Here is an 11,904-nt window from a genome sequence, read left to right on the forward strand (position 1 = left end):
CTTCATCGAGAACTCACTCAAACTCCGCTTACAACCTGACTAGGCAACAGGAGGTGACTCTGGAGTATCGAATGCCGAATCTGCCGCAAGCGAACGAGTTCCAGCATCGAATTGCAAGGTGGAAAGACTGCATACATGTGGTACAAAAGATATGTATAGTAGAAATCACAAGTCCTGCTCGATACCATACCCGCACTCTCCAAACTTTGGAAATTTTGTCCTGATGAGGTTGACCTGGCAGGCCACGGCACTGGCAAAACGCGCCGAAGAAACACTCAATTGCGAGGGAACTTGAAGCAGCAGTTGGAATTGGGAGTGGCAAGACTATTTGCTTCTCCCTCCCGCTGTCAGTTGATGAGACGGAGAGTATTGCTGTGGTTGTGTGACCTTCAACAGCCTTAATCATAGATCAGGTATGTAGTAGAACAACTAAGACTCAGCCAAGGCATTTTACGAGGTGCGTGGGGATGCAACAACTTAAGTTGTACAAGAGTGGCAAAACTCACCCGGAATGAAAGATACTGTTTCAGGCAAGTTACGCATCATTACAGTATCTCCGGAAATTGCGATATCAAAGACATCGAGGAGCTGTTTTTTCAAAGTCTACATATAGTCAGCACCTTCGCGTGGTGTGCGTAGATGAAAACGCACTGTGTTAGTCTATAGGGGTACACCCCGCCAATGACGATATGGATCCTGCGAGGTCAACTCTCTTTCTGAAATAAGGCGAGTTTGCTCTGCTGCCTATTCGGGTGCTGTGAGCCGCCGAACAACAACTCGAGCATGTTTTTTTGAGGGGTCCTTATGTGGAAGCAGGTAATGCTCAAGTTGGATTGAGCCATGGCGAGACAATCTTAATTATCAGCGCGATGTCACGGTGTCGCGTTCTATGTGAGACGCAGTTCACACACATACCCGATTAAGGCGAAGTAGGAGATTCACTTGTCCTCTATTCGTTCAGTACTCACCTTACCCACACAAACACCTTGTTGCCGTCGTAAGGCGGCCGGTCATGAGTCCACGTAACTTGTGCGCAACTGCAATCAGGAGCAAGGTGAATATGTGGAGTTGAAGCACAAGGTCTCAAACCATCGTTCCCAAGACTATACATAGCAGAGCGTGGTGTCTGGGTGTTGAGAATTTTTTAGGAGACAACAGAAATGATGTCATTATGTCATGGGAAGCAGCCCCAAGTTGCGGCCACTATACATAGCTGAGCGCTGAGCTCTGAGCCATTTGAGGAGCAGGAATATTTGTTGTGTCCCACCATGACAAGCTTCGACCGTTCAGTGTGATTACACGGGGATCAGATGTATCAGAACTTTGAATTAGGGAGCGACGGCAGTACCCTCACCACATAACATCCGAAATATGTCCTCGTCGAATGCAAATTTGTCGCACCACAAAAGACGTGTCACATGGTAGAAATGACAAGTCCTACTCCGAGTCGATGCCATGCCTGCACTCTCAGAGCTTTGTAATTTTTGCCCTGGTGAGGTTGACTTGGTGGCACTGGCAAAACGCGCCGAAGAAATTGCAAGGTACCCGACCGTCATTCCTAAGGCCGAGGGCGCGAAGCTGAAATGTGTTGCAGTCCGCTCATACTAGGTTTTAGAATGACTGGGACTGGAGCCTAGGCACTTTACGAGGTGCGTGAGCATGTGGTCGTACAAGAGTGAGGAAACTCACCGAGATTGTTTCAGGCATTATAACAGCATCTCCAGAGATTGCGACGCCGTGTTGTCAAAGTCTGCATTTATTCAGCGCCTTTGTGTGGTGTGCGTAGACGAAACACGCTGTGTTAGTCTACGAGTGTACATTCCGCCATGACTGACTTTCTTCCTGAGCTGCCAATTCTGACGCTGTGAACGTTTGACTCAAACTGCCGAACAAAAAGTTGAGGGGGGGGGGTCCTTACATAATTATGTGGAACTCGGGTTGAATTGAACCATGGCGAGACGATCTCAATAATCAGCGCGATATGTCACGTTCTATGTGAGACGCGTAGTTTATAGCCTTTCCCATTATAGCGGAGAATTATCCTTTGGGTCGACTCCTACTAGTTGTGAGAATCCGCTCGACATCCAAAGTCAAACCAATCCGTCTATCGACGGCTTGCCTCATACTACACCACGGGTTGGTCACCAGTCTACTACTAGGCCCTTCAGCTATACCCCGATCTCCGTGCCTCTTCCGAGTCCCTTATGCATACAGGTTTCTCCGCTCGTAATGATGAGCCTGATCATCCGAGTCTCCCCACTGAAACAACGCTGAAAGACATCTCAAATGCTATCACCATGGATCAACAACACCCTGTTGCTTACGGCAGGTTGGGGGAGATCTGGAAATGCACCCTTCACATCGATCAGATATCGGTCAAAGTTCGTTTGCTGTCTTTTGTCTGTTTATCTGTCTAAAATTTGATTTTGCAGGTCGCAGTGAAAGCAATACCATTATTTACCCTTTATTCTGAAGGATCAAAGATAAAATTAACTCAGGCGAGTGTCTTACCGAAGGACTGAGTCTATTGCTTACAACACGGGCGCCACTTCGTAGAGGATAAAGCGTGAACTGAGGATACGTACCGCCCTCAACCATGCAAATATTGTACCCATTTATGGTTATACGTATAGCTTCAGCTCACTTCCAGCGATAGTCACACCTTTCGCAGAAAATGGTAGCCTGCTAAACTATCTGGAGCGTGAGGGTGCGGTTCTTAGTCTCGTCAGACGATTCCAGCTGGCAAGTCTTCTCTTGATGTATTTTGGGTAGAGCACAAAACCGATGGAACACTTAGCTCAGAGACATCATAGCTGGTCTGCAATATCGTACGTGATAGTTACTGTCAGTGCCCAACTGAGCTCTAACCATTCCTCATAGTTCACGCCAACGGTTTCATCCATGGAGACTTCAATGGGGTAAGTTCGATCTTCTCGATAGCTCCATTGTATTTAGACGCAAGCTCTAGTCTGATGTGCTCATCCGCGGTGATGGCACTGCGTGTATTGTTGGCTTTGGGTTTTCCTTGATGTATTCAGAGGTCGCAAGCGCCTCTGAGGCTTCCTGGTTTTCCACCCTCAAAGGAAACATACGATGGATGGCTCCTGAGCTGTTAGTAAGGAGGGATCATGGATCTTCAGCTCGTCCGAGCGAGCAGAGCGACATCTATTCGTTCGGCGGTATCATGTTGCTGGTACGTCTGAGGTAATCCCTACCTCTGGTTGATGATATTACCAGCTTTGCCTTCAGGTCTCCACCAACAAAGTTCCTTATTATTATCACAGTACTGAGGTCACCATCGTCCGATGCCTAGCTAGGTCGGAAACGTCCTCCAGAGCCCGTTATCCTGAGCTCCCTGAAAAATACTGGGCGCTTATGGAGCGATGTTGGTCCACTAATCCTCGGGATCGTCCATCGACAGAGGAAGTTGATATAATGATCAGGAACGAATTTGACTCACTGTCGAGATCTGAAATGAATCCTGTTGCTTATGGCGACAATCTCCCTCCTCATGCAGCACTCCGAGACCTCTCAAAGTATATCTCCAAAGCTGAAGGCCACCCTGTTGCTCGTGGCGGGTTCGCAGATATTTGGAAATGCACCTACGTTGATCGCATACTAGCCCAAGTTCGTTTGCAGCGTTGTTTGTCCATCAGTTCAAAATTGATAATTGAGCAGGTTGCGGTGAAAGTATTGCAGACATGCGCTGATGATCAATTTGGGCCAGCAAAGACGAAAAAGACCAAGGCGAGTTTCTTGACGAAGGACTTCATCTATTACTTATGGGCTGCCATCTCGTAGAGGATAATGCATGAACTCAAGATATCTGCCAGCCTCAACCACGCAAATATTGTACCCATCTATGGTTATACGTATGGCTTCGGCCCATTTCCAGCGATAGTCAGTCGTTGGGCAGAATGGGGTAACCTGTCGGATTATTTGAAGCGTGAGGGTGCGGCTCTTACTCTCCTTAGAAAATTCCGGATCGTAAGTCTCTTGTATTTCATGCAGACCACAGGCTGATGGCAATCTCAGCTCAGAGATATCATAGCTGGCCTGCAATATCGTACGTGCTAATTATTCTCAGTGCTAGACCTGGAGTAGTGACATTCCTCACATGCACAGTTCATGCTAAGAGTGTCATCCATGGTGACCTCACTGGGGTAAGTTCGACCGCTTCTCGATAATTTTGATTTGATCGAGACATGATCTCTAGCCTAACGTGCTGATATATGCTGACGGCACCGCTTGTGTTGCCGACTTCGGTCTTTCCTTGATGTATTCGGAGGTCATAAGCGCCTCTCAGGCTTCCTGGACTTCCACCTTCAGTGGCAATGTACGATGGATGGCTCCTGAGCTGCTTGAAGAGCGAGAGGACGGAACTCCAGTACGGCCAAGCAAGCAGAGCGACGTCTTTTCGTTCGGCGGTATCATGTTGCAGGTACGCCCAGAATATTCTCAACTTGTTGATGATGTCGTGAGCTCTGCCTTTAGGTCTTCACCAACAAAATCCCTTATCATTACCTCCGGCATAATCACATGATCGTCCTGCACATAGCTAAGTCGGAAACACCCTCCCGAACTCATTATCCTGAGCTCCCTGAAAAGTATTGGCCATTTATCGAGCAATGTTGGTCTACTGATCCTCGGGACCGTCCATCGACGGAGGAAGCTGATGTGACGATCAGGAATGAATTTGACTCGCTGTCCAGAACTAGTTGATTCTTGTGCTTGTCTTACATGCAAACATCTGCTTACTGAACCTATGCATCAGTATAGTAAATGTATACGTTTCACTCCAAGATTTCTCTTATATTATTGACTTGTACTGTATTCATTCAGTACTAAGTGCTGCCAGCCACTTACACTATATTACGGTATACCTAACACACCTTATTACCGTTGTATAAGGCGGCCGGTCATGAGTCCATGTAACTTGTGCGTAACTGCAATCAGTAGCAAGGTTAATATCTGGAGTTAAAGCACAAGGTTTCCAACCATAAGCATTCCCAAGACTATACATAGCAGAGTGTGGTACCTGTGGTGTTGAGAAGGACGGCAATTTTTTTAGGGGACAACAGAAATGATGTCATTTTGTATGGGGATCACCGAGGAGCAACCCTAAGTTGCGGCCACTATACATAGCTGAGCTCTGAGCTATTTGAGGAGCAGAGATAGTTGTTGTATCCCACCGTGACAAGCTTGGACACATCATAGAAGTTCAGTGTGATTATACGGGGATCAAATGTATCAAAACTTTGAATTATGGAGTGATGGAAGTACCCTCACCTCCACATAACGTCCGTGATATGTCCTCGCCGAATGCAAAATTTTCACACCGCTACGGATGTATTGTTTTTTTACACTCGTTCGGAAACGCCATGGTAGTGGTACAAGGGCTCCACTTGAGTCATTTTAACTCGATGATAAACGAGAACACTAACCAGTTGACCCCTCGTGGTCCGATGACCATGAAATCACTAGTGGTGGTACCGTGGTAGATCTGGCAGCTACTGACACGATATATCAGCACGCAACTGGCACCCATGACAGCTGTCTTACCACGAGTAGACAGGGGCGAAGGAGCTCTTTCCGCTGAGCTTCGCGATTGGCTGGGGTTTGGAGTATGATTGATGCGCAGGACACGGCTGGGCTGCTCGGTGTCGCAATGCGCTAATCGAAATCCATGGTTATTAAATGAATTTTTAATGTCGTTCAAAACAGCGTAAGTGTAGTAACTCGAGGACTGAAGTCAACACAGCGGAGTTTGAAGGTTTACCATGCACCAGTATACTTTTACTTTGGTCTGGTATATATTCTGAGGCATCGTTTAGTTCGTCGAGGATGAAGGCAACATTGTTTTCCACAAAATGCCTCAGGTCTAGCTGCCACTCGCCCTGCGTTCACTGATGGTAGCGCTAGCGACTCTGGCATTGAGGTTGACAAGATCTAAAAGTATCATAGAGATGTCTGTAGATCGCCCGCTTGACTATTCCTTACATTATGGTCCATATGTTGATGTCTTGACTCTTGACCGCTAGTTAGCACGAGGACTTCAATTGGCAGCGTGGTGCGTGCTGTGGCTGAATGTAGAGGTGACTGGATGATACGAAGCTCAGGTCTGATAAAAGATCTCCGTACGTGAATAGATCTTTCAAAGGAAGACCATGTCTATTAGTCGTCGTCATTCATGGACTGCTGAATCTCATTCTTCCACAAATCAGAGAAGTCGTTGATGTCCCGACCGCTACTCAGCGCGAGGGCTTCCATTGGCAACATGTTGTGTTGGTAAGCCGGTGCGTTACGCGATGCGAGCGGATGTAAAGGCGAGTCGATGATACGGACCTCGGGTGCGCTCGACCCCTGCGTGAAGACCGACAAGAGCTCTTCGTACGTGAATAGCAGGGGATCCGTCCGGGGTGCGTATGGGTTGAAGTCTAGGACATGTCCCCGAGACAGATCACGCGTCATCAACACGTCGAAAACATCTTCAGAAGTGTGATGAGTGCGCGGACTACGACAAAAACGATGTGACACATACAGTCTTGTTGTCCATGCCATTCGGACTTGATCTTGTCCTCCCAAAAACGCTGAAGCGTTTCTAAGATCTTGTTTTGTGTTTGCGGCTGGTTCATGAAGTCATAGAAATTCGTATCGCGTTGTGATATCCCTGTACGAGCGTCGTTCGTGGCTTGCTGGAACAATAATCAGAAAATAGGACGTACCTATGAGACGGCCTTCGCGAACGAAACACCTGAACTCGCGACTCCGGTCTATAGGATACCACTTCCTCAAGACAAGCTCGAGTTGGTACGATGGCGGGTTCGAGGGATCGCATTGGCATCCCTCGAAGACCGCGTCGATACTTAGATCGTGCGATATGAAGTCCGAGGATTTCAGTAGGATGTAGACGTCTGACGGAGATGTGCATTTGAGAGGCGAGTATGGTGGCAGCACCCATGATGCGTCCTGTGTTCGATGTGAACGTGGATCAATTTCGATGGAACGAGCTGACCTTTGGTGAAGAAAAATTGAGCTTGGGGAAAATGGCGCCGTATTCTTTGATGATTTGTCTTATCCGCTCATCTAGATCGGGGAAGGAGAAGGATTGCCCAACTGCAGCATCGTCTTCATCCTCTTGGTCCGAAGGAGAGCTTTCTGCGGGACTGGCAGTGGGAAGTGAGTACAACTGAAACAGATGGTCATTGTAGCCAACTGACACGTTTTCCGAGCCTTCTGGTACGAAAATGCCGTCCGAGTCGAGGTATTCCTTGAATGCTTGACTCAAGGGACGGATGATGGTGCTTTTGATGCTAATGGAGGAAAATGTCGGATACCATGATGAAAATTGGAAGGAAAGTAGATAATCTGGTGTTTGTAGAGGAAAGATGCGATGGGATGGCATGATGTCAGTCTAAGTACAGGCTGATCGAGAAAACTAGCTACAGTTATTGAACCCATGACTGCGGGTCAGTCATCAATGCATCACCCTCATACGTGCGAGTACCACAGTAAGTCTCTGGTATCCCCGATACGTAATCATAACGAGCTGCCTTAACTTAAGTAAACGCTTTGAACTTTCATTGTGACTGCCTTATGCAAGACAAGTCCTGCCGAACTTAGGATATAATCTAAGTACGCCGTTATCGTTTTCCAAGTATTGGAAGTGTAGCATTCAAAATAACTGCTCATTCACAGTATGCGGTTGGCCAATCAGGATAGAATTAGGAAAGCTCTATGATAATCTTCAAGAATACCAGTAGTATTTCGACGGAGGACCTATCATATTCGTGCATGGTATACTCGGGCATAAATACCTAACGTGCGATGTAAAACACATCATATAACAAGACAAGATAGACAAACAGCGATGAGAGAGAAGAGAGCAGACAAAAAAACAATCGGAGAGCCAGCCAGGGCAAGTATGGGACCAAGAATAAAGTTAATGAGGGGAGGAATCGGCTGATTCTCGCCGAAAGAGTCCATGTAGTCGAGATGAATGCCGGGGATATAATGCACAAATGGCGGAAAAGAAAAGAAAAAGGCAAATTACAACTCGGAATTCTTTCCCAGTCATCAGTCCGTTGTCACCCACAATTGTCAATTGGACTTACTTTGGAAAGAGGTAGGGAAGCACACGAACGACCCTATGATTGCTATGCAAACACCTCAGTCACAGTCCGTCGCCTCTCCCGCCTTTGCGAAGGTATAGTGACGGTGCGTGACTGAGAACCTTCCCTTTCGTCACGAATGCTGTCCAATGACATACGAGCTGCTCGTGAACCAAATGTCCGCCGGCGAGTATCTCGCTCCGTCTCTGAGCCTGAAAGTGGAGAACGGACTTGAGCAGGCGACGGTGCCGGAGGAACGTTCGTGTCTTCTTCAGTGTTAGAAGATGACGTAATGGCCTTCCTGCGTGCCTCGTCTCGTGAGTGCTGCTGTTGTAACGCAGATAGCGAAACTTCAGAAGGACGCGAGAAGGTTACAGATGAACGAACGGAGTCTTTGGAGTCAACACGGGATAGAGGGAATGTTGAATTTTCAGGAGAGTTGGATACCGTATGAGTAGTTACAGCGGTTGTCGGATTGGCGGATGGCAAAGGGATACCTCGGATGGTAGCGGCGGATGTCGTAGATGGTTTGCGATTGTTGCTTTTGTCCAGCGAATTACTTGTCAACCTGCCCATAAGCGATTCAGAAGGTAAGGTAGGAAGAGGTGGGGGAATGGCAAGAGACGGAAGTGGTTTTTGGCGGCCCGCAGGTACACCCCGAGCGGCAGGTGTTGGTGAAGGCTCATACTCAAGGGAAAGATCAACAATATCTGATGAAATATTATGAGAAGCGAGTGCATTTGACGTCATTTGACGATCACGTTGTTCTCGCGGTGTGAAAAGCCTACGCGTGGCGGACAGCGGCAGCGGAGGAAGAGGAAGAGGAAGGGGATTGCGTGACGAAGAAGGCTGATCCTGATCTGGATCAAAGTCGCTTGACGAAGGCGGACGTGCGGCAGTTCCCTCACAGCGACCAGTAAGCCTTCTGGACGAGTCAGCAGTGGAGGCAGAAGGCTCCCAACTCCGTCTTGACTCCACACTCCTCCTTCCATCCAGTCGACTTCTATTACTGCTCCTATCTATTTCGGGTGTTCGGCGGGAAACGTCATCACCAAGGTCGCTTCTTGAGTGCAGTGGTTCGGGATCATTCAAAGCACCAGCAGATGCCTCCTTCACAATTTTGCCGACTCCAAGCAAAAACCCTGTAATCGTTCGGACGACTTCGTCGCTCACACGCAGGCTCTCGCGGTACTCCCCTCCCACTCTCCTCCAGATTTCACCGGTGGGTATCTTGCCCGATCTCTCATCATCCATCTCGGCGTCAATCTGCTGTTCCAGCGCTCGATTTGTACCCGTTCTCAACAACGCATTTAACTTCTCGGAAGCAAGAACGATGGTTTCTGCGCTGCGGAACAAATCTGGTACGGACGCAGACTGATCCGGCAGACGGGACAAGATGTTCTCGAACATTTTCAAAGACTCTAGCATGAGCTTGGTATGCTCCGCGCTCTGTTGGTGAGTAGAGACCGACCCATTCCCAAGAGGTGTCATTGTGGTGTGACGTCGAGTGAGTGTGCCGCTACGCGATCTGTCTGGTGGTGTTGGTGCCGCTGGGACTTGTTGGGGAGGAAGCGGACGGATACCAGGCGATGCTCCCGAAGGTTGTCGCTCAATGCCCGAGTATTGCCGTCTGGATCGGAGTAAAGATGCTGCTCCCCTTCCAGCACCTCCATCCTCCCCATGATAGAACTCTGCCATCGAGGTTGCTGGTCTTGAAGAAGCTACGCGCCCCCCTCTCGAATCTCGTTCAACTAAAAGTGTAGATGATGCCCTGCTCGGATCTGAAGACAGATGTGGCCTTGCGGAGGGACCTGCGCCTTCACTGAGCCGTGTGCCACTGGAGCCGCTTGCCCGACTCCTGTCATCCGCCACTTTATCTTCGTCCTCCCACTCGACGGTTCGATGGATGCTGGAGCCAGCTGTCCGTGCGCGACGCAAAGACACGTGCGAGCCATTGCTGTGTACAAAGACGTCATCATTGGCCTGTGTCACGTTCCGCATACCTATGCCAGCAGCACGTAGGCCTTCACCAGCCAGGCGTCCTCCAGCTCCCAGGGTGCTTTCGGCACTGCCGCCGCGTTGTGTTTGTCTGCGGCCAGAATCCGGAAGGCTTGAAATATCCTCCGATAGCCAACGCGTTTGGTGACGGCGCGTTAGTTCGCGAACGGTTGATGGAAGGTTAGCACGAGCGCCGCGTGGTGAATATTGAGGATTGGCATTTGCGTATGAGGTTCTGTGAGAGGTGTTGGCATTAGAAGTGTAGCTATCTTGATGCGAGTTGTGATGTGGTGTCATAGGCTCGATGGAAGTCTGAAGTTTGTCTGTCAGCGGGAGTCAAGGAGACGAGAATAAATTGTGTTACCCTGCCATCCAAAGTACGCACTCGATCACCGTCTCTGAATTCTCTTGGAAGGGGCTGCCGCGAACGTCGATTAACGCTTCCTGTGCCTGTTGGACTTCGTCGTGAAGATGCTACAGCAGCTAGTGCGGCGTTCGTCACATCGTAAGATGCGTTATCTCTAGACACAGATAGTGCACCGGCGATAGATACTCGCTTCCGAGGAGTGTGCGAGGGGGCAGGAGAAGGCTGTCGAGATCTAACCGGTGAAGCGGGAGCAGATATGCGGCGTTCTCTTGTACTAGTGCTTGGAGGAGGCGTTAATGACCGTTCTGGAGATGAAGAACCATATGAGCGAGAGTTGGAATGCGAATTAGAGTACGAGGGAGTTGGAGCGCGCTGACTCTCGCGTTCTGTTTCAGAGCCAGAAAGTGCGCTATCATATTGCAGTGCTCTATCATACTGTCTTGTCGTAAGGGCAGAACGCGAGTGGGAGGAAATCCGGGAGGCTGCAGAAGAGGAAGATGAGGATGAAGATGCATGGATAGGAGGAAGCGGGGATCGAGATATACGGGAATTTGCAGGAGACGGAGTGCGGGAAAAGGAAGAGAGCTTGTTCAATGCCTGTGGTATGAAATAAAGGTAATAAGGTTAGATAGTATATTTCCATGTATAAAACGCGGAAATCGCCAGGACAAAAAAGTGAGGTTAGAGTTGTTGTAATTCACAATAACACGAGACACGTGCAAGTTACCAAGGGCAGGCTCCAATTAGAATGAGCGTCAAGGAACTAGAGGAGCACGTACCATGCGGTTGCGCTCAGCAAGGCTTTTAACTCGTTGCAAGGCCATGAGGTTTTCGTTTGGACTCTTTATTACATGACTGCGGTCAAGGCGAGCGGTGTCATCTTCTTCATTTGAATAGTCGTTTTCGTCATCGTCGTCGTCGTCAAGATTTCTGGAAGATTTTTCGGATGTGCTGGGTGTGTCATAATTACGGCGGGACATGTTTATGCTACCGGCATACGAGGCAGGTCGTTGGCGTAGACTGCCCTCGGTTGTACTCTTGTTATCACCTGTTGAACCACTTCCCGTTGAATTGGTTGCGGGTGGTGAAGGAAGGCCAGATGAACTTGACACTGCACTTGGGCTTTCTGGAGGCTCAGAAAAGTTAGGAATGACCTGCTCCTTGGGTGGTAACGATCCCAGGAAGATGGCGGATAAAGGACGCCTCGAAGAAGAAATGAGTGGGCGCGGCGTCATCACAGCCTGAAAGGCTAATCATCAACCGCAAAGGGAGAATAAAAGAAACTTGATAGCGTCCTCGCTGTTGAGAACAGCGAGCAGAAATTAGTGATGAGGCAAGCTCGACGCCTTGGGCAGTGACTACAAAGCAGACGGTCCAAGGGAAGCAGTCGTGGGAATTTCAGGGACATACTTATGTCTTGATCCGAAT

General features: G+C 48.8%; 3 protein-coding genes across 3 annotated transcripts; 1 reads left to right on the forward strand and 2 right to left on the reverse strand.

The window, feature by feature from the left end:
• The first annotated feature begins 1,940 nt into the window (after positions 1-1,940).
• F5147DRAFT_637559 (kinase-like domain-containing protein) lies at positions 1,941-4,952 on the forward strand. Its single transcript, XM_041432948.1, has 13 exons — positions 1,941-2,381; positions 2,433-2,498; positions 2,557-2,742; positions 2,798-2,828; positions 2,881-2,918; positions 2,969-3,193; positions 3,250-3,627; positions 3,679-3,747; positions 3,802-3,987; positions 4,036-4,066; positions 4,126-4,163; positions 4,217-4,441; positions 4,495-4,952. Exons 1-13 carry the CDS (start codon positions 2,205-2,207, stop codon positions 4,720-4,722), a joined length of 1,878 nt encoding a protein of 625 aa, XP_041291653.1. The 5' UTR covers positions 1,941-2,204; the 3' UTR covers positions 4,723-4,952.
• Positions 4,953-6,073: 1,121 nt separating this feature from the next.
• F5147DRAFT_700817 (D123-domain-containing protein) lies at positions 6,074-7,582 on the reverse strand. Its single transcript, XM_041437701.1, has 5 exons — positions 7,221-7,582; positions 7,016-7,166; positions 6,726-6,969; positions 6,542-6,670; positions 6,074-6,488 (listed from the first exon to the last, which is right to left on the reverse strand). Exons 1-5 carry the CDS (start codon positions 7,403-7,405, stop codon positions 6,175-6,177), a joined length of 1,023 nt encoding a protein of 340 aa, XP_041291654.1. The 5' UTR covers positions 7,406-7,582; the 3' UTR covers positions 6,074-6,174.
• A 121-nt stretch (positions 7,583-7,703) lies between these two features.
• F5147DRAFT_700820 (uncharacterized protein) lies at positions 7,704-11,855 on the reverse strand. The gene is made up of 3 exons (XM_041437702.1): positions 11,256-11,855; positions 10,474-11,073; positions 7,704-10,421 (listed from the first exon to the last, which is right to left on the reverse strand). Exons 1-3 carry the CDS (start codon positions 11,709-11,711, stop codon positions 8,157-8,159), a joined length of 3,321 nt encoding a protein of 1,106 aa, XP_041291655.1. The 5' UTR covers positions 11,712-11,855; the 3' UTR covers positions 7,704-8,156.
• Positions 11,856-11,904: the final 49 nt, after the last annotated feature.

The sequence above is a fragment of the Suillus discolor genome (assembly GCF_016758755.1).
Source record: "Suillus discolor strain FC423 chromosome Unknown F5147scaffold_35, whole genome shotgun sequence".
NCBI classification, from domain to species: Eukaryota; Fungi; Basidiomycota; class Agaricomycetes; order Boletales; family Suillaceae; genus Suillus; species Suillus discolor.